At 35.2% G+C, this 25,834-nt stretch overlaps 1 protein-coding gene across 4 annotated transcripts in view; it reads left to right on the top strand.

Moving 5' to 3' along the window:
• CEP350 (centrosomal protein 350) overlaps nucleotides 1-25,834 on the top strand; it is a 114,089-nt gene that overhangs the window by 29,346 nt on the left and 58,909 nt on the right. For all 4 annotated transcript variants that reach the window (XM_054587700.1, XM_054587699.1, XM_054587701.1 and 1 more), the window contains 13 exons: nucleotides 908-1,021; nucleotides 4,641-4,787; nucleotides 6,300-6,958; nucleotides 8,124-8,245; nucleotides 11,764-12,824; nucleotides 14,210-14,360; nucleotides 15,700-15,872; nucleotides 21,234-21,408; nucleotides 22,522-22,742; nucleotides 23,221-23,384; nucleotides 23,679-23,789; nucleotides 24,209-24,349; nucleotides 25,487-25,623. In XM_054587700.1, the coding sequence (XP_054443675.1) occupies nucleotides 908-1,021; nucleotides 4,641-4,787; nucleotides 6,300-6,958; nucleotides 8,124-8,245; nucleotides 11,764-12,824; nucleotides 14,210-14,360; nucleotides 15,700-15,872; nucleotides 21,234-21,408; nucleotides 22,522-22,742; nucleotides 23,221-23,384; nucleotides 23,679-23,789; nucleotides 24,209-24,349; nucleotides 25,487-25,623 (3,376 nt within the window). The remainder of the gene's footprint in view (nucleotides 1-907; nucleotides 1,022-4,640; nucleotides 4,788-6,299; nucleotides 6,959-8,123; nucleotides 8,246-11,763; nucleotides 12,825-14,209; nucleotides 14,361-15,699; nucleotides 15,873-21,233; nucleotides 21,409-22,521; nucleotides 22,743-23,220; nucleotides 23,385-23,678; nucleotides 23,790-24,208; nucleotides 24,350-25,486; nucleotides 25,624-25,834) is intronic.

Genomic DNA, 25,834 nt, shown 5'->3' with positions numbered 1-25,834 from the left:
AAACTCGAAGTTCTTATAATGACCTATAAAGCCATACATGATCTGGCCCTCAGTTGTGTCTCTGACCCTGGTTTTTACAACTTTTCCCTTCACTTCATGCACAGCGGCCTCCTGCCATTCTGTAGACACTAGGCGTGCCCCTGCCTCAGAGCCTTTGACTCATACTCACTACCACTTGGCCCGGAATGCAGTGCTCTCTGTATTTTAAAGTATATTTATGTAGATCTGTAATGGAGATTAACTTACACACACAGGTATGGACAAAAGTAGGTTTACAGTAGTGATACGTGAAAGTTTATTCCTGTATTGTTATTTATTTATTATTTATGGTATTATTTGTATTACGTAAACCTGTTCTTGTCCACCTCTGTATATATTCCTTAATTAGAATTGAAAAAATTAGTGATAGTCATTTGTATGTGAAATACCTTGACATATTTCACTAGCATAACCATAAAACAACCTAATTTAGGAATACTATATCGAGTATTTTATGAAGTTTTATTTTACAAGTTCATGAATATCTCAGTTACGTAGGAATTTTTAAATGAAATGGAATCTGAGAAAAGACTTACCTCTGAGATTCTATAAATGCTATGGCTCCTGGGTTGCAAAGCATTAGTTGCATTAGTTTGTGAAAACAACTTAAATTTCTCCAGTGTTTTTTTGGGGGGGGGGGAAGCACCACAAAGAACTGGAACCTACCGGTGGAGTAGTGGTAATCTTTAGATCTTTCTATGCGAGGAGTTGGCATCAGTAGTTTCGGGATCATAGGAAGAGGCTTAGTGAAGGTTTCTTTCTCCCTACCTGAATCATGCGCTTTAAACTGATTGTTCATCCTGGGGGGAAGATGAGTGAGTGGGTAGGAATTGTCTTAATATTTGCTGTAAATGTTTCTGCTTTTCAGATGATATCTCTGTGAAAGAGAAACCTGCTGAAAAAAGTAAAGAGAAGAAAGTGGTCAAGCCAGTACGAAAAGTCCAAAAGGTAGCACAATTTTCAAGTCCAGAATGCAAGACAGGTTAGTTTTCTCAATATCCTGTACCTCCTAAAGTTAGGTATTACTGAAGTGGTGTCTGTGTGGAAATAAAAGTTTGTAATCTAGATGTTCTCACTGTTTGGCACATATAAAAATAGAATACAGTTCACATATTTTGTTTGTGTTTAATTGACATAACATAAGTTATATGTATTTAGAATGTATAATTTGATGTTTTCATATAGGTATATACCCATGAGGCCATATGTTCACCTTGATATGGAATCTATCTATCACCCACAAATTTTTTTCTATCATTTTTAATAGAAATTAATCAGATTAAAGGTAATGATTTTTATATAGTAAACTTCTGTGTACAAAGCGATTACTTATGAATGTCACTAAGGAAAGTATGGTAGTCCAGGCCTGTGGTGGTCAGGCTGGACTCTGAATAGGTCAAGACTGGGAAAAAGAGAATTTCCTAGTTCCATGGTGTTCCACATTTCAGGCTCAATCCAGATTGCCCAGATTTATAACCTAGCTTTGTTCCTTCGGTAAATGAGTAGTTTTAGTATCCTTCGTGTTCCCCATGTGTAAAAAGGGAAGGCAGTAGTACTTTCCATGAGGTGGTTGTGACAACTGAAGTAATACCTGATAGGACTCAGTATAGCACTTGGCGTATGGTAAGCACTCAAATGTTTAGGATTGATTCCATTAATCATGATAGTTATTATTCCTGGCTATACTGAAAATGGCTATTTAGTGTATCATATTCATGTCATTGGGTAATTTAGGCCAAAAGAGAGTGAAGAAAGTTGGGAACTTGTCACTTTCAGTTCGGAGACTTTTTGAATACATGCATTCATTATGCAAGACATTGTGCTAAACTAAGCTTAGACAACACAGTGGAAAGCAAGATGCGCGTAGACCCTGCTCTTCTGGAGTTTATAATTTTGTCAGGAAAACAGTGGATTCATAGTTAGAATAAAGGATGACGCGTGTGCGGTAGGGACTGTGCGGGGTCTGTAGAAACAAAGAACAGGAGTAGGGGGCACTGGTTTGTGACCAGGCACTCGTTTTTCTGGTCATAGACTAATGGCTACCGTGGCAAATAACACATTTTGTGACACCCATTGTTAACTCTAGCTGTCATAAGGGAATGACCCTCACTGCACACAAATAAAAAATAAAATTTTATAAGAGCATGAATTTTCTGAATGTAAACTGAATTAATTCTTATATTAAAAAAAAATCCACGTTATTTTTTTCATGAGATGCTATGTAATCCTGTTGATTGGAGCATAGTTTGAAATGAAACACTGGGACCACTATGCCCTAGACAGTATTTGCCCAGTTTTGTGGTAGGCTAATTTCCATGTGTGCGCTGGGGCAATGACTGAGACAGAGCGTCATTAAATGTGCAAAAACTGTATTAATAGTTTATCTATAGTGAAAGTCCTCTTTTTGTACCACAAACTGCATGAGACTATTCTAAAAAGCCAGAATTTAGAAATAACCACCCAGCATATTCAGAAGCCAACATTTATAAATAACTACCCAGTATATTCATGTTTGCTTGCTTTTGATCCAGAAAATTAAGCTGAAATTGAAGAGAAGCCTGTTCTCTCATTTTGCTTAAGAACATAGGCTTTTTTATAGGTTGAGCAATAGACTTAAAACCTTTCAGGTATTTTTAGATAGACTGTTTAAGGTTAATAACAAGGTGCAAAATGTTTCTTTGCTAAAATAAACAGCATGCATTTATAATTCATGACTTTTTATAATAGATGTAGTCATTAAAACAATACTTTCATTTAAACTTTTAAATTAAAAGCCTTGTTTAAAGAAACTCTAAATGCAATGTCTTTTATTATATCTACAGTTAAAATAGCATCACCAAAAGCTTGAAAAATAGAAGAAAACAAAAAACCATTACCCTCACTTAAAGTACTAGTATTATAGTGTGTAATTCCTTACCATAGTATTAAAACCTTAATAGTATATGAATGTAATCATTATATACATAAAATTTTTTTTTCTTAGATACTTTCCATAGAACATTTCTGTTATTTCTCTTGGAAATTGTGATTTGAAATGGACACACAATACTCTTGTCTATTGGAAGCATAACCAGTTGAATTAACCATTTACCATTCTTCAATATTTAGGTTACTTGCGATATTATGAAAAATAATACAGTGAACATTTAAAAAAATTTTTCCTTTTGTAGTATTTCTATTAATACAATGCTATTACTTGGATTATTTGAGCAAGTGAATGAGTACTTTTCGGGGTTCCTGACATGTAAAGTCTATGTTTACATGTATATGTTAAAAAGAAAAAGAAAAACTGCCCTGGCTGGTGTGGCTCAGTGGATTGGGTGCTGGCCTGCAAACCGAGGGGTTGCTAATTGGATTCCCAGTCAGGGCACATGCCTGGGTTGTAGACCAGGTTCCCTGTTGGGGGCGTGTGAAAAGGCAACTGATTAGTGTGTCTCTTGCACATTGATGTTTCTCTCCCTCTCTTTCTCCCTCCTTTCCCCTCTCTCTAAAGTAAGTAAGTAGAATCTTTTTAAAATAAATAAATGAAAAGAAACTATACCCACTTATATTTCAATAAGCAACACATAAGTAGAATGATTTTATTAATTTTACCAGCACTATCAATGTAAAAATCTATTTTTCAAATTTAATTAGGTTTAAAGTACTATATTGTTTTTATTCAATTTCTTTTTTTTACTGTTGTTCAATTACAGTTGTTCCCATTTTCCCCCTATTGCTCTCCCAGTCCCATCCAACCCCCACTCCCAAAGTCAGTCCCGACCCCATTGTCCTTGTCCATGGGTCCTTTGTACATGCTCCTTGACTTGAAACTTCCCCTTCCTTCCCCATTATCCCCCTCCCCACTCCCTTCCAGTCACTGTCAGTTTGTTCTTTATTTCCATGTCTCTGGTTCTTCTTTTGCTCGTTAGTTTGTCTTATTGATTAGGTTTCACTTACAGGTGAGATCATATTCCGTTTCTTATATTACTTTGCATTTAATTATATATTTTTTTATGGTATCAATTTTCTAAACAATCTTTTATGTCATTGTGTTTTTTAAGTTACTGTATTTTAAAATAGTGGTCTAATTTTAATTTTTTTACAATCTGAAAATTGTAAATAAAAAGATTTTCTCCTGGTAAACAGTTATATTTATTGGAACATTTTTTTATTTTTATGAACTTTTATAATTAGGACAATTGAAAATGTTGTGTTTATTTTTGAATGTCATTTTATGCATAAACAAGTAGTGTGCAGTTCTGGTATCTGTGCTAGTGTTGATAAACCAGTTAATGTAGTTGACATATTTTCTTTCTGTGCCAGAATTGTTGGATTCAGTGACCTAATTTTTGAGGTTTCAGTTATCATTATTAATATTTGGTACTTTAAAAGCATTTTACACTTATTTGAGGTGTATGGATAAATCAAAATTTAAGCCAACTGTTCATTGATTTTGGAGACTTAGGGTTAAAAATAAAAATAGATTGTAAACCTTTTAACTTTGGCATAAGATAAGCATAAGATTATTAGAAAACCTGTATGATCGACTAGGTATAAACTTCTTAGAGCTAAAATTTAAGATTTAAATTCAATGCAGTATGTATGTATGTGTATTTTAGGTAGCAGTCGTCTGATAAGTACATCTTCTTGGCGGGATGGACAAAAATTAGTAAAGAAGATTCTGGGACCTGCCCCCAAAATTGAGCAAAAAGAGCGAAGAACAGCATCAAGTGACAGAAGTGGAAGAGAAAGAGCTACTAAATCTGGTAAGTAATCAAATTATTAAATTATCTCAGTAATTAAAATTGAGAAAAACAATTAAAAGTTGGCTTGTGTAAGTACTTCGGGTGAACTCTTTTGGGAATGCCTTTTGTCTTTGCTGTATATATATATAATTGTGAATGTAGCTGAGAAAAGAAGATGTTCTATTGGGCTTATCTGGATAATTTCTACATAGAGGTGTTATGGTGATCTTTATTATGAATATTTAAGGAGCGATATTAAACCCCAGTGATGGCTTAAGAGCTTAAAATTGATTGAGTTCTAGGTATGGTGGAAGCTTCTGAAATTATATGCAAACTACAGTCATGTGGTTTGATAACTGAATCTTACTAATGGTCTGGGCGCAGTGTTTTCTGTTTACTGTAATCTCTAATCCTGTCTTTACTTAAAATTCTTTATGATTTTTTTAATCATAAATTTTGACCATCCTTTTAAATATTTTATTAAAATACTATGTATTTTGGAAAAAAGAATTCTTTTTATCTTATTAATTACATATAACTGTCTTCGTGAATAACAAAGCATCATTCAACCAAATATTATTAGACTTTTAGGAACCTTAAGAGAATCAAATCCAATCTCTCTCATCCCCACATACACAAACACAGGCACACATCCATAAGGTTGATTTTTTTCTTTTTTTAAATTTGGCAGATTAGGAAATAATCCCTGAGAGAGAGAATTGAGTATGTCGGCAGTGGGTGGCGAAACTTGATCTAGGATCCACAACTTTTTAGTTTGACCTTTGAGTCTATTTTCTGTTTTTGAAATGTCTTGAATGCTATTTGCAATAAGTAGTTGCTTTTTCATGAACACTAATTTTGGGAAATGAAAGCTGGCCTGTAAGTATTTATATTTCTTTTTTCAGCAACAACATTGCCTTAATTTGAACTTCTGGAATGGATTCAGTAAAAAATGCAATTGCAACTATAATTTTGTATACATAAGTCAATATATACTTTGTAATTGCTCCTCTTCACTTTCATTTTTCTTGTAAATAAACTCACATGCATTCTCAGTCTTAAATTAAGCCATATCAACAAATGTCTAGATAATAAAATGATTCTTTACTATATATTCTTTTCTGTCATTCGTTGGAGAGTTGTGACAGCTTAATATTGTTGGTATTTCTAATCAAACTTTTGGGGGCTTGGGAGGGAGGGTAACATTAAATAAGCACATGAGAGAAATATTGATAGTAATTCTCTATTCATAGTTAAATACATCAACAATAATATCTCTCCTTATTTCAGAATGTTAAAAGATGCATTTTGTTCAAATGCCAAGGAAGCATGGTGTTTCAGAACATAGAAATTCTTCCCCTGCTATAAAAAAGATGTTTTTGTTTCCTTCTATAATGTTGTATAGAAGACTTTATACAATATTTAAATTAAAGTTTAGGATAAAGCGAAATTCCCCAGGTTTCTCCTGAATGCAGTAAATTTTAGGAAAGAATACAGAATTTTAATATATCACTAACCATTCATTCTTTGCAGGGGGTCATATTGGAAGAGCAGAATCTGATCCCAGATTAGATATTTCATATAGACACCTTCCGCGAAACTCAGAACGTTCAAGAAGTAGAGCTCGGTCCGAAAATAATATAAAGAGATTAGCTCCGCCTCTTCCAGATAATAAACAGGAGGAAAATATTGCCTTAAATAAGGATTTTTTACCTGTTGAAATTCGTGGAATTCTTGATGACCTACAGCTGGAATCGGCAGCTCAGGCTTCAAGGCAAGAAACAAGAGAGTTACAGAATCAGAAGTCATCAGCAGCAGTACAGGCTCCAAGGAGTCATAGCCCAATAAAAAGAAAACCCGACAAAATAACAGCTAATGAAGATCCCCCTGTTATTTCTAAAAAACGCCACTATGACACCGATGAGGTACGACAATACATTGTTAGACAGCAGGAGGAAAGGAAGAGGAAGCAAAATGAAGAGAAGAAGGCTCAAAAGGAGGCCACTGAGCAGAAGAACAAACGATTACAGGAGCTCTACCGGAAACAGAAAGAAGCCTTTACTAAAGTCAAAAATGTGCCCCCTCCCGAGCCATCAGCAACTAGGCGACTACAGGAAACTTACTCCAAATTGCTACTGGAAAAGACCCTGCTTGAAGAGCCGACTCATCAACATGTTACACAAGATACACAGGTAATAGTAGTGGCAAAAATACAAAGGGATGTAATTTGTGGTCAGGAAAAGTTTATTTGCTATACTATTTAAAAATTACCAACCATTCCTAAGATTCAGACATATGCTCAAACAACATTTGTAAACATGATGACCTTTCATGAAATGTATGTACTATATTTTGCTGTGTGTAATATGCTCCTGTGTATAATGCGCACCCATGTTTTTGGCCCAAAATTTCAGGAAAACAATCTTTTGTTTTAATTTTTTAATTCAATTATTTATTTATATTTAGATACTTGTTTTAGAAACTGTTTTCATTGTAAGCTCATTAAGTTGAACAAAAGTGGTTATCATTTTTCCAGGGTATTTGCATATGGATAGCATTATTGCTTTCTAGAGTTACACTTCTAATGCATAAGCATAAATAAAAAATTAAAAACATTTATATAGGTACAGGATTAGTAGTACCCATGTACAATGTACATCCTTATTTTTCCCTCAAAAATTTGGGCTAAATGCACATTATACATGGCAAAATACGGTATACAAAGAATTATTTGATAAATATGATTGAATGTAAGTGCTCGATTAGAGTTTTGCTATTTTTCTGTTACTAATCTCTCTTCATCTCATCATTACTGTTGGTTATATCCCTGCCTAGTTTTCATTGTATACTGAGCAAATGAAGTTAGAGTATGACAATGAAAAGCCTAGTTTTGTGATCTGTGCTGAAATGAAAGAATATCCTAGTTCATTGTGATGATTTTGTGAGTATTGCTAATGTTTTTTAAGAATAGTAAGACTATCATTGTGTACCATGAGCCTACATACTGTTTTAAAGTTTTCCAGACTTAAGCTTTGATAAATTTTCACAACCTTAAAGAAGTATAAGTACTACTAGTATTTCTACTTATCCGGTGAAAAACTGAGGTTTAGAAAGAGTATTAAATTCTCCAAATTATGCAGATAGTATTAGGTGCCCTTGTTAGATTTCCGGTGTAAGTTTGTTGTTAATTGCAATGGCTGTTTTTAAGACAAACTAAATTTGAATTGTTTTTGACAGAAAAAGCCCCTACATTTCATGATATTTGTAAAGGTGCAATGACTTAATTATTTGTCCCATGTATACCTAGAATATGTCTTGGTGATGGAGTCAGATAAATTCGATGTCCTTTTCTCCTAGACCAGACCAGGGTATCAGCCATCTGGAGAATCTGACAAAGAAAACAAAGTGCAGGAACGTCCCCCAAGTGCATCATCTAGCAGTGACATGTCTCTGTCAGAACCTCCACAGCCTCTTGCCAGGTACAAAGAGGAGAATGAGAGATGATCAAGGCTCGTTCTTTCCATTTAATATAGTGGTCTATGCTCAGTTCATTTTGTTGGTCCGTGTGAGCAAGAGTTTTATTTATAAATGGGTTTATATCATCTGATGGATACTTAAGCATGGTTACACCTATATTTATTGTATCTCCTATTATATGTTCAATCTTGACCTGTCTTTTAATATCCAAAGTAAATGCGAGTTCTTCCTGGGGATCACCTGCAGTTGGAAGCACTCTTGTTCTGAACTAAACACACAAGAAAAGTTTGTTGGATGAATGAATCACAGTGAAATTAATATTTTAAAGTATTTGTGGTGACTAGTTTTCAAAAGGCACTTCTGTATCCATTACTATTCAAAATTTTTTCATATGACTCATACCAGTTTATTCATCTTAGTCCTCAAAAGTTATAAATTTGGGGGTACATGTGAGCACATGAATAAGAGGGATTTGATTTAATATCAGATTGGTGATTGAGGGTTATGTCACCTTATATTTTTGTAAAAAAAATTTTTTTTGCTCTAATATATTATTTGCAATAAATTAAAAAAAACTATTTGTGGAGGCAAGTTAAGGTGATTTGGAGATTGCTTGGTTATAAATTATACTTTAAAATTCCATTCAGGAAAGAGAAAGATTTTGACATTCTTCTTTGAGACTTCCCTAAGAAAAATTGAATCACACACCAATTTTGGCTTAATACACATGATTCTCCCCCTCTAGTAATACTATAAAAATACCTAAAATTTATTGACTGCTTGTTAGGTTCCAGGCACTGATCTAAGTACTCTGTACATGTTACCTTATTTAATTCTTGGAAGATTTTTTGAGTTAGGCACTGTTATTCCTGTTTTACAGAAGAGGTAGTTGAGACCTAGAATTTAATTAACTTTCTCAAATATCTAAGTGTTAGTGACAGAGGTGGGTTTGAACTTAAGCAGCCCAACTCCAGAGGCCTGTGCTTTTTACCCACCCTGTACCCTGCCTCCCAGTAAACGGGATGTTTCGTGTGCCTTGTTTAAGGGTGTCAACACATTTTAAGTTTTAAGCATAAGTAAAGGTTTTGAATTGGAACACCTGTGAGTAGATGTCCTCTCCAGGTCGTGTCAGACACATTACTGTTGTCAGGCATATCTTCCTGGCTTCATTTCTTCAATGTTTACCTTTCCCTCAGTTTCCTTCTAGCTCTACACAAGTGACCCAATACTAAAAACAAACCAAATGTAATCTATTATTAAACCTTATTACTCTGCACATGTTTCTGTCCTTTCTTTTAATATAAAATTCTTCGTCTTGTGATAGCTAACCTATTGCCTCTTCTTTCTCTCTACATGTTCTTAGCTTTCCCATTTCTGTTAATAGTTTTAACACATTTCAGTTAGTTTATGCTTAAAAGCAAGGCATTTCTTTTCCTTTCTTTTCCTTCCTTTTCATGTCTCATGACTCTGTTAGCTACCTGGAAGACTCCAAATTACTTATCTGACCTTGAAGACCTTGAAGATGTAGCTCAAAAGCCACTTTCCTTGGCTGGCAGAGTTTACTTTTCCCACTCTACATCCTATTGAACTTTATATATCATTTAAAAAATTATTTATTGATTTGAGAGAGAGAGAGAGAGAGAGAGGAAAGGAGACAGAGTGAGAGAGAAACATCAATTCGTTGTTTCACTTATTTATGCATTCAGTGGCTGCTTCTTGTATGTGCCTGGACCACAGATTGAACCTGTGACCTTGGCATATCAGACAACACTCTATCCAGCTGGGCTGACCAGCCAAGGCCTGAACTTTATATATCTTTGTATTAGTGCTTAACATTGTATTTTAGCTGTTTATTAGTCTCTTGTCCCTGCTAGATCTTGAGAAACTAAAGAGTAAGTATTAAGTCTTAACTGGATTAATTCTTTCCATTTTTGTTTCCCCCTATTCCACTACCATCAACTTAGTACCTGCCAAAAAAATTGGCATTCTAAACAGTTGAATTTAAAGATTTTGTATTTTTACTGAGAAAAACTTTATAACTTCCTTTGCGTTCCCATTGGCGCCACCTTAGTTGGGCTGTAGTGACCTTATATCTTGCATTTGTAAGAACCTCTATTCTGTGGCACAGAATCTATGCACTAGTCTTCCTTTCTTTGTTCTGTTGATATCTTCATTCTTCATAGTAGCCCTTCAGTATAAAAGACTGGTGCAACGTAATCTCCAGCCGAACCTTTCATGACATGCTTTTCAGTTTCCTTATCACCCTGGTTACCCTTCCAGCAGATGATATTTTTTTAACTTTCTTGGGAGGACTTCACATTTATCCATACTATTTTGATCTAACGTGCAGCCTATCCAAATAACTTTGAGTCATAATTTGATAATTTGTAGGGTTAGCCATACCTCCCAGCTTTCTGTCATCTTCCAGTTTGATAAACATATCTTCATGTCGTCATCCCACAGTGACAGACAAGACCAAGGAGGAAACTTCATGTTGTTTTGTCTAAGAATCTTTTTAGTAGTTAACGTCAGCCTTTAATACATGTATAGTATCCCTTAATATGCAGGGTATCAATAGTCTGGAAACGTAGGTAAACTATGTAATGTCATCTAGGACATCTTTATTCTGTTCTTAAACTTTATGGACACCCTGCACTGTATTGTGTATTTTTTACTGATACTCATAGTGTTACATTGGTACTCACCGTTTTGATGTTAATTCTTTAAAGAACTAGATTGTAGTAATCTCCTTATTTCTTTAATATGCATGATGTTAAACATAAATGTTTGGTGTTTATGAAATACTTGTTGATTGGAATAATATATATCATGCCTATGTTAATATTTAGCAATCTTAAGCATTCTCTTTTAACATAACATTATTTTGAAAGGAAAAGGTAGTGCCAGTGTTGTAAAGAATTTTGTCCACAGAGTTTTAAAGGTAATAATGCCTTCACTTTAATAAAAAATTTAAAATGTTTTAATTGAAGAAAGCAGTTGGCAAAACAGTATGTATGGCCCTCACCAGGTGGCTCAATTGGTTAGAGCATCGTCCTGTACACCAAAAAGTTGTGGGTTCGATTCCTGGTCAGGGCACACACCTTGGTGCAGGTTTGATTCCCAGCTGGGTCGCGTACATTAGGCAACCAGTCGATGTTTCTGTCTCTCCCCTGCCCTTCTTCTCTTTCTAAAATCAGTAAAACATATCCTCAGGTGCGGATTTAAAAAAATGGTAATTATGATAAGATTTCATCTTTGTGGAAATAACACCAAAACAGAACATGCACATAGGAAAATGTTTGGAAAGATATAATTCTAAATGAAATATTAATAGTGCCTCTTTGTCATTGTTTAGCTATGAGTGATCTTTATGTTTTTTGTTCTTTTTACCTTTCCCCCTTTTTTTTTTTTTTGCAGTGAGTGTACATTACTTTTACAATCAGAAAAAAACAAAACTTAAAAATGGTGGCTTAGTTATGAGTTGCTGTGTTAATTAACATACTGTGACTTTCATTTGCAGAAGGGACTTGACGGAACCTACATGGATGCAGCCTGACAGATTGAGCCCACGAGCCCATCATTCTCAACCACAGCCTCTTGTTGGAACAGCTGGAAATTTACTCTCCCATCTCTTGAGTCTAGAGCATGCAGGATTTTTGCATAAGGATTTTGAATCTATTTTACCAACCAGGAAGAACCATAGTATTGCTTCAGGGCCATTAACTTTTACACCTCAACCATATCTGACCTCACCAGCTGCTCATCCAGATGCCTTGTTAAAACCTAGTGCCAGCCAATATAAGAGTAAACTGGATCGTATCGAAGCCTTGAAAGCAACAGCTGCTTCTTTGTCCAGCAGGATTGAAAGTGAAGCCAAGAAATTAGCTGGGGCTAACATTAATTATGGGTCATTATGGAACACTGAATATGATGTGCAGCAAACACCCCAAGAAGATGGACCTTGGACCAAAGCTGTAAGTCCACCTGTGAAAGAGGATACTGAAGATGTTTTCTCTGCCCGAATTCAAAAGATGCTGGGAACCTGTGTATCGCATGCAACTTTCGATGATGAACTCCCTGGTATAGGCAATCTTAGTGAATTTAAAAAGCTTCCTGAGATGATAAGACCTCATAGTGCCATATCAAGCTTCCGAATGAGATCCCCTGGCCCTAAGCCAGAAGGGCTGCTGGCACAGTTGTGTAAGAGGCAGGCTGACTCCTCTAGTTCTGACCTGCAGGCTTGTTCTCAAGACAAAGCCAAAATGTCTCTTGGGTCCAGCACAGACTCAGTCAGTGAAGGGCCTCTTCTCAGTGAGGGGAGTCTCTCCGAAGAAGAGGGAGGCCGAGATGGACGACCCCCTTTGAAGATAGCAGAGGTCTTAAAAGAAAAGGAGTTTTGTGCTGGAGAAAGAAATGCTTATGAACCCATCAAAGAGTTTCAGAAGGAAGCCGAAAAATTCTTGCCACTTCCGGGGCACTTAGGTGGTACACAGAACAAAGGACCGTGGAGAGAGCTGGCAAAGGGAAGTCCACATAGTGTCATTAACATTTTTACAAAATCATATCAGTTATATGGAAAAGGTAAGAGAAATAAGTAAGCCTTATAATATTTGTATGTTATCTTAAGATAAATTATTTCATAATTTTGTAAAGGTAATACTTAAGTACAAATATTCATTGTTAATTAGGAGGAGGATGGAAACATTGTCTAAGTTGAAATTATCTGTAAGCTTCAATTAGAGAATTGTAACTTAATCTTTAAATTTTTATTTTTTAGTATTTATTGTCCTAACACAATCATTGGTTGGTAGTTATAGAAATTTTGGTCTAATTTAGAGAAGTCTTAGATGATGTTCATGATTGGTATTTATCAAGTGTAGCTAGGTTTTCTGACCATAGATATGTATTTAAGTAGTATGTATATTTCTTAATATAGTGAATTGTGAATTATTGAGAATACAGTGGTCAAGAATGAGTTGGGGGCAACTATAATAACATTTCTAATCTGAAAATGAATCTATTACTGTTCATCAAAACTAATTTAAAAAACAAGACTTTGAATAGTAACGTAGCTCCATATTTGGTTCCTGAAACAATAGCTTCTAAAGTTTCCTTCTTATCCCTGAGATTCTGCAACACAACTTTCCTGTGATGGACTCAATTCCTTCAAGTCCCTTTCTCTGTTCTTACTGCCACAGGTGGATTTTACCTGTCTGATGCTAGCATAACCTTAGAATTTCAGGTTGGAGAGTGAGGCTGAGCCTTAAGTTAGCTATTGATACTCTGGTCATTTATTTATACTCTATATGGTGAACCACTTATTTGATAAATGCATTGGTTTCATCTGTTCATTTTATACTTAATTGGATATCACATTGCATTTTCCCAGTATTCATATGTAGCCATTTTGTTATGATCTTATATAGACTTATATATGCTGTTGATTTCTTTGCTTTAACATATTTCAGTAAATGATAATTTTAAAGTTCTTTGGGTTTTAAAGTCCCTTTGATGAAAGCAAAGTGCTTTTAAGTTAGCACGCTTGTTTTTTTAAATAAGAAATTTGGGTTTGTTCTTAAATCCTTCTATTAGATTTTCATTAATATTTTATAATTATACTGAAATATTTATAGTTAAAATGATATGTTGCCTGGGATTTGGTTCAAAATAACCTTTAAGGGGAATGAAAGATGGGGAGAATAGGAAGTTTCATTGAACTGGGTTGATAATGTATTGATAATTGTCAGAGTTGGGTGATGGATATATCTCTACTTTTATATATGCTTGAAAATCAATAAAAAGTTAAAAATGTGTTGTTAGATATAAAGATAAATTGAAAAGAAGCACTAATAAAAGCAAGCTAAAATGTCCCTAAATCTATGTTGTTAATCCTTGTGTTGTGGAATGCTTTGTTTGTGGCATTTTATTTTTGTTTTAAAACACATTTCAATTATTGCTTCTAACAGGGTTTGAAGACAGATTGGAAAGAGGAGCATCAGCGCCGCAGCCTTTGAATGCCAACACAACCCCTCTGAGCAGCGTTTCCTATGAAGATGATTTTGTCTCTTCTCCTGGGAGTGGGACTTTGACAGAAAAAAAATCAGCTCTTGAACCTTGGTAAGAATATGTTGACAATGTGGAATAATCTCTGAAGAGTGAGAAAAATGTATAAATGAGAACTGTGGTTTTGCTTGCTTAAAGATACATGTTGAGGTCGCACAGACAGTGGTTATTAAGAGCACAGGCTCTGGATGCAGACTGTTTGGGTTTAAATCCTGGCTCTCCTGATTATTAGACTTTTGTCTTTGGGTGTATTACTTAACTTCCTTGTGCCTCAGTTTCCCTCTCTGTGAATGGGAAAGAATAATCATCTCATGGAGTGTTATGAATATTCAGTTAAATGCAAAATACTTGGAACAGGGCTTGGCACATAGCAGAATATAGGTTGTGAAGTCAATCTGAGTTCCCACTAGAAGGTTGCATTGGTGTCCTCTGATAGAATTGAGGATGACCAGAAAGATCCTTGGCTTCATGATCCCAAGTAATCAGTAAAATTTTTTAATAATTGGGATAATATCTTAAAATTTTGCAAAGCTTTGAAGAGTAACTATTATAATGCTAATATTTATTGAGTGCTTAATGCACAAGGCACTGAGGAGACTGCATTCTTATTATAGCCTCATGTGATTAGTGTGATTGTTACCATTCCTACTTCAGGAACTGCAGCACTGAAATTAAGTTACTTGTACAAAGCCATATAACAAGTGAACCAGACTTTGCCAGAGAATTTCCTCCCTAAATTTTGTTACTATATAATCTGTAATTACTTACATTCAATATAATTTTCTTCAAAAATTACAAATTGTAATCCACATAAAATTATTGGATGATCTTTTAAAAATAGTTATGTCTAGTTGGACTAATGAAAATGGGTATTAAAATTACAGCACGGAAGTGTAGTTTTAAGTTTTGAGCTCTAAAGAAAAGATTAAATTTTAAAATCAAAACTTGTAAGGATTTAATTGTGACATTTAATATCACAAATCAGTATGATTTATTGCATTTTATTTCTGGGTTGATATAGAACATATTAAATTGTTCCCTGTAAGATTATCAAAAGGAAACTAATGATCGTATATCAAATTATAAATCTGAATAGAAATTGAGGCCACATTTTCTAGTATCTAACATTGTATTTTTTTCTCTTGTGTCTGAATTGTTCTTTTTTATTGGTTTCACTTTAGTAAACAGCTCCCTGACATTTTTCTTGGTAATAAATTGAGCCATAGGAAAGAATCCAAGTTTATGGTAGTAAGAAAACAAAAATGGAAAGTGGAGGGCACCTTTGAGTATAATTACATTTTCCTTGTGATTAAATAGATTTAATGTATCTGTACCTTAGCTGCATTTTAAGACTTGTTATTTCTTTTTTTTAACCGCTACTATTCTTTGACAGTATTGGTGGCAGCATTTTGGGCATTAAGGAGGACCATTCTAGCAGGAAGTCTGCTTATGATCTTTCCTCTGTCGATGTTACCTCCCAGCACTCATCAGGGGCCCAATCTGCTGCATCATCTCGTTCATCTACTTCTTCCAAAGGAAGAAAAGGAAAAAAGGAAAAGATAGAATGTAAGTGGAATTCTATTGAGCTGGCCAAAAAGTCCATGTGGTTTTTTCTGCAAAACACACTTTCTTTTAATCCAAATCAAATAACTGTATTGATTTGGGTATTTTGAGTATGTTGGCTATCTCCTGGTGGTATAACATTGGTTGTTCTCAGTTGATGTGTCAGTTTGATTGCTATTAACTTCAACTCACCTTCCCAACCGTGGAGCATTGTCCAGTGAGAAATCTCCAGCACAAAACTTTACAAACCACTTTTGATGTGTTTGATCAGTCACGGCACCTTCTCCATACACTGCACAAATTTTTTGTGTTTCAGTTGCGTTTTCTTTCTTAAAATAATAAAGCATAAAATGCTGAAGATGTTCCATATTTTCTTCCATCTTTAATATTAAAATGGCTACACAAAAATTCACCAAATTTGATAAGTTATTTTTTTAATGCATGCTGATATGACAGCTGTCACAATATAATCTAACAAAATAGTTTCGAATGAAGTTAAAGACAACTAAGTGCTATTATAGCCACCTGACAGGAAAAAGCAAACAAACTGTTTGGCCAACCCAATACATGGTGATTTTTTCTCTCTTACCAATGATTTTGTGGTAGTGACCTAAAGTTGAAGATTATAGGTAAACAGTCATACAAGAAATATATATCAAGCCCTGGCTGCTGTGGCTCAGTGGATTTGAGTGCCAGCCTGTGAAACAAAAGCTTACCAGTTTGACTCCTGGTCAGGGCATATGTCTGGGTTGCAGGCCAGGTCCCGAGTGGGGGATTCGCATGAGAGGCAACCACACACTGATGTTTTTCTCCCTCTTTCTCCCTTTCTCCCCTCTCTCTAAAAATAAATAAAATCTTTAAATATAGATAGATAGATAGATAGATGTCTCCCCACTGAGCCCTCTGCTCGGAGACGACTACTAACACTTGCCTGTTTTTCCAATATGTATATAAAAACACATACGCACACATCTTGCTTTTAAAAAGAAATAAAATCATATTGTTTTGTAGCTGCTTTTTAAAAAACTTTATAGTATATCATGTACATCTCTAAGCATCATTATATGTAATACTCGAATGTTCTTAACTGTAAAATAAAGATAACAATAGATGTTTCATTAGGTAATTTCGAAGTTTCCATGAAATTAACAGATAGAATGTGTGCTTAGCACAGTACCTGGTCCTTTGGACACTCCAAGTCTTTTTGAGTGATGGAGGAGAATACCCTTCAGTCCCCTCCATTTTGCTCCTGGCTATGTTGCTGTAGAGGTGAGAAGAGACAGTCATTAGGCAAAGATCTCTTAAACTCACAAGATGGTCCTTAAGGAATGATATGCTTCCAAAATGGTTTTTACTAAATATAAAAGTTATTAATTGTTTAAAAAAAATGGGAGGAGAAATCAGTTAATAATTTTCCCTTGAATAATATCCCCTTGTTTGTATATACCACATTTTTTTTTATCCATACATCAGTTGATGGACATTTTGGTGGTTTTAACCTTTTGGTTGCTATGAATGATGTTGCCATGGACATTCGTGCATAAATACCTGTTTGAGTCCTTGCTTTCAGTTCTTTTGTGTATATACTCAGATGTGGACTTCTTAGATCAATTGGTATTTCTGTGCTTAATTTCTTTTTATCCTCACCTGAGGATGTGTATTTATTGAATTGGAGAGAGAGAGAGAAAAAGAGAGAAAGAAAGAAACATCAATATGATAGACAAACATCAATAGGTTGCCTCCTGCACATGCCTTGACTGAGGATCAAACCCACAACCTAGGTGTGTGCCTTGACCAGGAATTGAACCCTTAACCTTTTCTTCTATGGGATCGTGCTCCAATCAGCTGAGCTACCCGGCCAGGGCTTCTATGCTTAATTTTTTGAGGAACTGCCCTACTGTTTTTCCATAGCAACTGTGGTATTTCACATTCTCACCACAATTGCACAGGGGTTTCAGTTTCTCCACATTTATGCCAATGCTTGTTTTCTGTGTTTGTTTTTTTTTTTAACTATAGACATCCTAATGAGTGTGAAATATTAACATTTTTAGTAAGAATGCGCTCAAGATAACTTGTGGCCCATGCAAATAGGAAGTATTAAATATATGGGATCACATTTTACACACAGATTTGTTCTTTCAGCGGGTTAGAGATGTCTTTCTGTCAGTACATGTGGATTGCCCTTTGTAATGACTACCTAGTGTTTATTATTTGAATATATTGTAGTTTAGCCAGTTCTTCGTTGCTGGGCATTTACTTTCTCCCTCCCCCCCACCCTACTATAAATACTGCTGCGTTGAATATCCTTATAAATGTATCTTCATGCATTAGTCTGGTTTTTTCCTTTAGGGGAATATCTTAGAATTGAAATAATGGGGCAGAGTATGCAGTGTTTAAAATTCCGGATACATTTTGCCAAATAGCCTTTCAGAAAGCTAGTGTTATTTTATACTTCCAATATGAGAATGCTAGCAGAAATTATTTCTTATAATTAACCTAGTAATAACTTGCAGATTGGAAGCATTCTGAAAGTCTCTTGTAGGAACCTTAGACATCATTCTACCAACAATTTGTACAGAGTCTTTTCTTGTGGTATGCCGATTCAGTGGGAGAGGCTATTTCATAGCTGTTCTGAGGCTTATGAAAGAACTCTGTGGTTCTGTAAATTTGGGGAAATTCTTTTAAGAGTGAAACAGTCCTTTTACCTGCTGGATTTCATCAACACTTTTAGTATGCTAATATGCGTTATTTATTTTAGGAAGAGGCTGAAGCTGTAGCATGAAGTATTCAGATTTATTTGACTACAGAGTCGTTCCTTCAGCCAGCATGTTATGGCATTAGAAGTCAGCTGTACACATTTTATGAAATGCCCATCTTGCTCAATTCTTTTCTTTTGCAATTTCATGCTTTATGTTAATGTCTCACTTAAGGTTAGTTACTGGCAAAGCATGAATTCTTACTTCTGACTTTCATACCTTTTACTGCAATATACTCATTATACAACTTAAAATATCATGATATATTAAATAGGAGTATAAACAATATGATTCATTACAGGTTTTTAAAAATTATAATCTAAAACATGATTGTATGTGGTATAGGTTGTGTTTTGGGATTCTCAGTTTCCAAATTCCCTCTCATAATCCCTTAAAAAAGTGCTGTAGCCCTCACTGGTGGGGCTCAGCTGGTTGGAGTGTTGTCCCGTAACTGAAGAGCTGTGGGTTTAATCCCCAGTCAGGGCGCATCCTGGGTTGTGGGTTTGAGCCCCATCTGGATGCATACTGTCGCTGGTCCAGTGCACATGGAAGGCAACCAATTGATGTTTCTCTCTCATGTTAATGTTTCTCTCCCTTTCTTCTTTCTTCTCTCTCTAAAAGCAATTAAAAAAAAAACACTATATTTTTCACATCATCATCTTAAACTTAGTTACTTCTTCATCTCCAAGTTCTAAAACAAGTGTAATTTTTATTGTATATACTCCATCTGGTGGTGAAAAAGAGTATCTTCATGATTTGTACAAAAACTTCCCAGTGAGGTTGAAAATAGTAGATTAAAATGGTAATCAGCCCTGGCTGGTGTGGCTCAGTGGATTGAGCGCCAGCCTGCAGAACCAAAGGGTCACCGGTTTGATTCCCAGTGTAGGGCACATGCCTACTTTGCAGGCCAGGTCCCCAGTAAGGGGGCACACAAAGTGCAACCATACATTGATGTTTCTCCTTCTCTTCCCCACTCCCTTCCCTTCTCTAAAAATAAATAAATAAAATCTTTAAAAAAAAATAAAGATTGTCATTCCATACTAAATCCTGTACCTAAATTCTGTACCCATTAAAGAATGACTCCTCATTTTCCCCTCCCCCGTCCCCAGCAGCCACCATTCTACTTTTTGTCTCTATGAATTTGGCTAGGAAATTTAACCATTGTTGAGTGCACAAATAGTCCAATATAAGTAAGTACCTATAATTATTCTGCAACTATCATCATTATCCATCTCCACAACTGTTTCATCATCCCAAACTAAAACTGTGCACCCATTAAATAATAACTTATTTTCCAATCCTCTCTGGCTCCTCGTATCAGCTGTTCTACTTTGTGTCTCTGTGAATGTGCCTGCTCTAGGTACCTTATATAATTGTATAATCATAGAGTATTTGTCCTTTTGTGGTTGACATATTTTACTTAGCATAATGTTTTCAAGGTTCATCCATGTTGTAGCATGTCAGAATGTCCTTCCTTTTTAAGGCCAAATAATACTTCATTGTATGTGTATGCACATATTTTTGTTTGTTTATACATTCGTCAAAGTGTTGAAGAAAACTTAGGTTGCTTTTACCTTTTAGTTGTGAATAAAGCTGCTATGAACATGAGTTTACGATATATTTTCCACTTTTCCATTTTCTTTTATCATTAAATATAGCTGTGTTTTAAAAAATTGTTTAGTTGCCATTAAAATGTACATATAATTCTTTGTTCTGCTTCTTTTAATGTAACAAATATTTTCTCATGCTGCTGTTGAAACATATCATCAAGATGAATGATGCATTAAATGTAGAGTCATGAGGCCTGGGTTTATGTCCCATTTCTGCTGTTGACAACATATCCTTAAGCAAGTAGTCTCATAGATCTCTGGTTACCTCATCATTAAATGAGCACATGTTACCAGTTCATAATGATGAGGTCTCTAGTTACCTCATCATTAACATATGTTACCTACTTCATAAGATGTTTAAGGAAATAAGGTAATATATATGGAATGCATTTTAAATTACAAAGTGCTGTTTAAATATTTAAGTTACTGTTTTCTATGTAATTTAGACAACTCTTCTGTCATAAATGTAGGTTGAACTTTTAGAAATTATATATATAAAGTTGTTCACTGAATATCGTACATAATTTTTGTTTGTTGGTGTCAATAATCTCTTTAAGATTACTCCTAGAGGTGAGATTATTCTGAGTCAGAGACCATGAACAGTTTTATGAATCTGGCTACGTAGTTCTTGTCGTAGTTTTTCGAAAGGATTGTGTAGTCCAATTGGCAATTGATACCATTTTTCTCCAGCTGTGGATGTCCTTGAAAGACTTCTTTTTTGTTTACTTTTTCATAGATGTAGAATAGTACTCTATTCTTGTCTTTCTAAATAATTTGACTTAAGAGCCTTTTATTCTTTAATAGCAAATAGGGGATGTTAATGGAAGACACTTCATGTTCCTTAAATGAAAGCAGAAGAATGAACTTTATTTTAGATATAAAAAAGAAACTTTAAAAATAAGTGCATTTTTAAATATTCTACTCTGTACTAGTTATTTATCAGTTACCTTACAGTAGCTTCTATTGGGAATCAGCTTTATAAGAAATTAACTTTACAGGGCTGGATTCACTCCCCGGCAACAGTCAGAGCTCGCTTCTCGGTGAGGAAAAAGTACCTTCTGGCTCAGATCGCGGCTCTCATCAAGGGAAGGCTGCTGAGACCAGCAGCAAACCTTCTGTCAAAGTTGAGCAGACTCTGGACACTGATAGCACTTTGGAGGATCTTTCTGTGAGGTAAAGGGATATCTGTTTTACACAGTAATTCATTTTAATTAAAGTTACAATATCATTGATGTTCAGAGGATCCATTTAGTAAATTTCTCTTATTTTATGACTAGGTATTGTAGGCTTGTTCATAGCTCTAGTCTTTACCTGTGTTTCAGAGTGTGGCCATCCCTCATCTAAACTACTGCCAGGCTCTCCCTCAGGAGCTCTCTGCCTGTAGCGCACCCTCCTTTCTGCTCCGAAGGCCACTGCCACAGCCCTTTTCGTGGCCCAGCCCTCTGACCAGGCAGCTACGTTCCTTGGGGTACTTTGGCAGCTCACAGTTTACCCACAGATGAACTCTAAGAACTGAACTTTATTGGAAGTGTTTTCACTAAGCTACCACAATCTATCTCATTTCCTTTGTTTATGCATTTCACTTCTCAACGGTGTTCTTTTACTCTTTCAAGACAACTACTTAGCATTTTTTTAGTCTCGTTGTTTATTTCTTCTTCTGAACTTTTCTCTCCTGCTCACCTTATTAGATGACTCAAGCAGATTTTAAAATCTCATTCTTACTCATATATTGTTATGGAGTTTGCATACTTTGTTGTTTTTCTTCCCCTTTGGGTTAAAAGGGATAACAAAAGAGTAGTTTATGTCATTTCTTAACACTTAATACAAAATGATAATTTTTCTCCTTCACATATATATTAAGACTTTTATAACAGACTTGATCTTACCTTTTATATATAGCTGTAATTATAAGTTATATATAATAATTACATATTTATATAATTATAAAAATTATATTCCTATATAATAAAGAATTTGGCCTCATACTACAATAATGGTTTATGGTGCATTTACATTGTAGAGGTGAGTTAAGTGGCAATTTAATCCAGACTCCTTTTCCATCTCTTTGATTGGGATTTGTCCCGTGACCATTTGCAAATGTGGCAATAAGAGGAGTGCACAGAGTAGTTTATTCAGCATAAGGACTATATTGAGTGAGTAAATGCCTGAATCACAGCTTTTCAAAGCTGATGTTAATTAAGTAATGCATGTTGTTATTATGAATTGCTTTCTGGTTCCTAAAGTAGTTTTCCCTTCTCTAATGTTTTTTTGAAACAAATCTTCTAGTATCTCCTCAGACAGGGGAAGATCTCAGAAAACTCCAACTTCTCCCCTGTCTCCAAGTTCCCAGAAATTGTTGCAGTTTGACCTTCCAGGAACTTCATTGGAAAGATCCAAATCCGCAGTTGTAGTGCCTCCAGCTATGACAGGACTGAAGCCTAATGCAGCTTTTGCCGATGTGAGCATGACTACCAGCAGAGCAGCTATGGAGATGACTTCAACACCAGGCAAGTTGACCTGTGCCGTTGTAAATTTAAAAATAAGGTTCATTTTTTAAAAAATTTCTTACAGTTGAATTATAGGGAAAAAAATTTTTTTTTAAATGAGTGATTATATTGTAATGTATTAAACAGACTGTGCAGGAAGATAAATATTTAGAAGCATGAGAGCTTTCATAGTGGTGATTTTCCTCATCTTGCTCACATAAACAAAAATACATTGAAAAATGTATGTCATCGATGAACTCCTAAGTGTTTACAGGCATCTGTGTATGTGTACACCCATGCATGTGCATACATCTCCCCCACGCGTGCGTGCACGTGCGCGCGCACACACACCCACAAGAAATAACTATAAAAATACATTGTACTCATAAGTCACTGTCACTGATTTTGGCTCGTAAAATGAGAAATGAGTTCTAGAAATGTGAGATGTAATTTAATCTCATGTTGAACTTCTACATTTGGCAATTGTTATGTCCTCCAGGTTCTAAACGCTTTTCTCCTGCTGGCCTCCAGCATCGGATGGCAGCTGAACTGAGTTACCTGAGTGCCATTGAGGAGTCTGTGCGCCAGCTCTCGGACATAGAAAGGGTCAGAGGCATTTCTCTTGCTCAGCAAGAGAGTGTCTCTCTGGCTCAAATCATAAAGGTATTTGTGGAGTTTTTTTGTAGAGTTTTCTTTTTTAGTTCTCGGTGTTTTTTCTCTTTTCTTTGGTATTTAAAATAGTCTTAATGATGAGGAAAAAAACAGTAGGTGGTCACTAAATATTTTGATAAATGGTAAGTGGTTAATGTCTATCCTATTTATTGTCTTTCCTTTAGGATTTAATTGGTTCCTTCAAAAGATGTGTGTTGAGAAAATAGCATTGTGTTTAATATAGTCACTGTGTTGTAATAGTTTGTTATCTTAGAATTAATGGTTAATCATTTGTTTATCTTGAAGGCACAGCAGCAACGCCATGAAAGAGACTTGGCCCTTTTGAAATTGAAGGCTGAACAAGAGGCTCTAGAGTGTCAGAGGCAGTTAGAAGAAACTCGAAACAAAGCATCTCAGGTAGCTTATTTTGTAGCAAGTACTAGCTATAAAACCTAAATGTGTCTCTTTGAAATCACTTTAGTATTTTTTAAAATTATATAGGAGTAAAAAAGATGTAAAATATGCCATACAGTTAATGTCATATCATTTGATTTTTGTAGCAACCCTGTGAAATTAAGTAGTCAGGATTTAGCCCTAATTTAATAAGTGGTACATAGTAGTCACTTGTCTACAGACACATTATCACATTGAAAGTAGAGTTAAGACAAACTCCAGCAGTGATTTTAAGGCTCTAGATTTTAAATTTTAGATTTTGAGATATGAAATCCATGTGGTAGTACAGTGGTTTTTCTTTTTTTATAATGCATTTACACCATGGAACAAATTTATAAATTCTATGCTATGACAGAAGTTCTTCTTACCCTCTGTTATTACAGGTCCATGCAGAATCATTACAGCAGGTGGTTAAGTCACAGCGAGATGTAACTGAAGTCCTTCAGGAAGCAACTTGTAAAATTGCGGCCCAGCAGACAGAGGCTGCTCGCCTCACCACAGACGCAGCACGCCAGATCTGTGAGGTCGGAGCCACTGAAACCTCTTTTCTTTGTAGTTTTTATTTTTTTTCCGGTAGTTCTTTTTAGTCAATCTGAGTAACTTTGGCCTTTTATTGCAGTGTCTGTACATTTGAATGTGTAGAGGCAGGAAAAAAAAAGATAAGGAACTCTAAATTTCTGCCCCTGAGTAATCTTTTTTTTTTTAAGAAAGTACTGACTTTACTGATGGGTAATTTAGAAATAATACCATGCATTCACTTTAAGTATAGTTTGATGACTTTTGACAAATATATAGTTACCTCTATCTATATATTTCTATACCTTATCTATCCATCCCTATAAACACCACTATAATCAATATTCCCAACGCTCTAAAAAGTTCCCTCAAGCCCCTTTGCAGTAGTCAGTCCCCAACTTTGGTCCCAGGGAGCCACCAATCTACTTCATATGAAGATGTTTCATTTTTGCCCAGTGTTGTTAATGTCTTCTATTGTACCAAAGATAAACCAGGAATAATTTTACTGCTGTCTCCATATAGGATCTCATAATCTATAGATACAGTGTCAGTTTATTTTAGTAATTCCTATTTAGGATTGCCTGTGAAATGATTGTTATTAAAAAGCCATGAACCTACTATATGTTGGATACTGTGGGATTGTGCAAATAAGCATAAAGTAGTGTCTTTTTTCTCTGGAAAATTTTAGACAGCATTAACAAAGATTTCAAAAACACTTCAAGTTGTTGAGGCATTGATTGAAAAAACACGAAATGATTAATACATGCAACAATGGCACTAGTAGTTGAGAGTAGGGAAAATGTACTTCACATCGTTGCTCAGAAAAGACTCAGATAGGAAGTAGTAATTGAATTGATTCTTGAAGGAAGATTTCATTTTTGGTTTACTATGGCTCATTATATAACTTGAAGGTTTTCTGTCTAATTTATAGATTTATAGCTGGGTGAAACCTTAGAAATTATGCTGTATATATCTCTTTATTTTTGTAAGGAAGCTGTTGAGGCTTAAAGAGTCTAAATGACTTGCCCACAGTAAATCACCTATTATTGCAAAATTTGCTTGCTCTCAATCCAGTGATCTTTCTGACACTCTGCTCCCTTTTAGTTCTTCATCTACCTTTTTGCCTTGTGCGTTTTCATATTTAGATGGCAGAGTTAACTCGAACTCACATCTCAGATGCCATTACTGCCTCTGGAACTCCTCTGGCAATGCTGTATGACCACCAGCGGCAGCACGCTCCAGATTTCGTGAAACAACTGAGGACCAGAGCTGAAACAGATAGGTTAATATTCAGTCGCTCATCAAATATGTATGAATACCTGCTATGTTCCAGGCACTATTGTGGGTGCTGGAAATCCAGTTATGGGCATAGAGTCTAGAAGGGAAGGTAGACATTATCAAATAGTCACTAAAGGGAATGGACACTGTAAACTGAGGCAAGTGTTAAAAAATAAAGGAACGCTGTCTCTGAGATACAGAACAAAAGAATTTCA

The sequence above is a fragment of the Pteronotus mesoamericanus genome, unplaced genomic scaffold (genome assembly GCF_021234165.1).
Source record: "Pteronotus mesoamericanus isolate MK-2021 breed Mesoamerican mustached bat unplaced genomic scaffold, CSHL_Meso_final scaffold_1186, whole genome shotgun sequence".
In the NCBI taxonomy this organism is placed as follows: Eukaryota; Metazoa; Chordata; class Mammalia; order Chiroptera; family Mormoopidae; genus Pteronotus; species Pteronotus mesoamericanus.
Note: the sequence above shows the minus strand (reverse complement) of the source record. Positions and strands in the feature narration are given on the sequence as shown.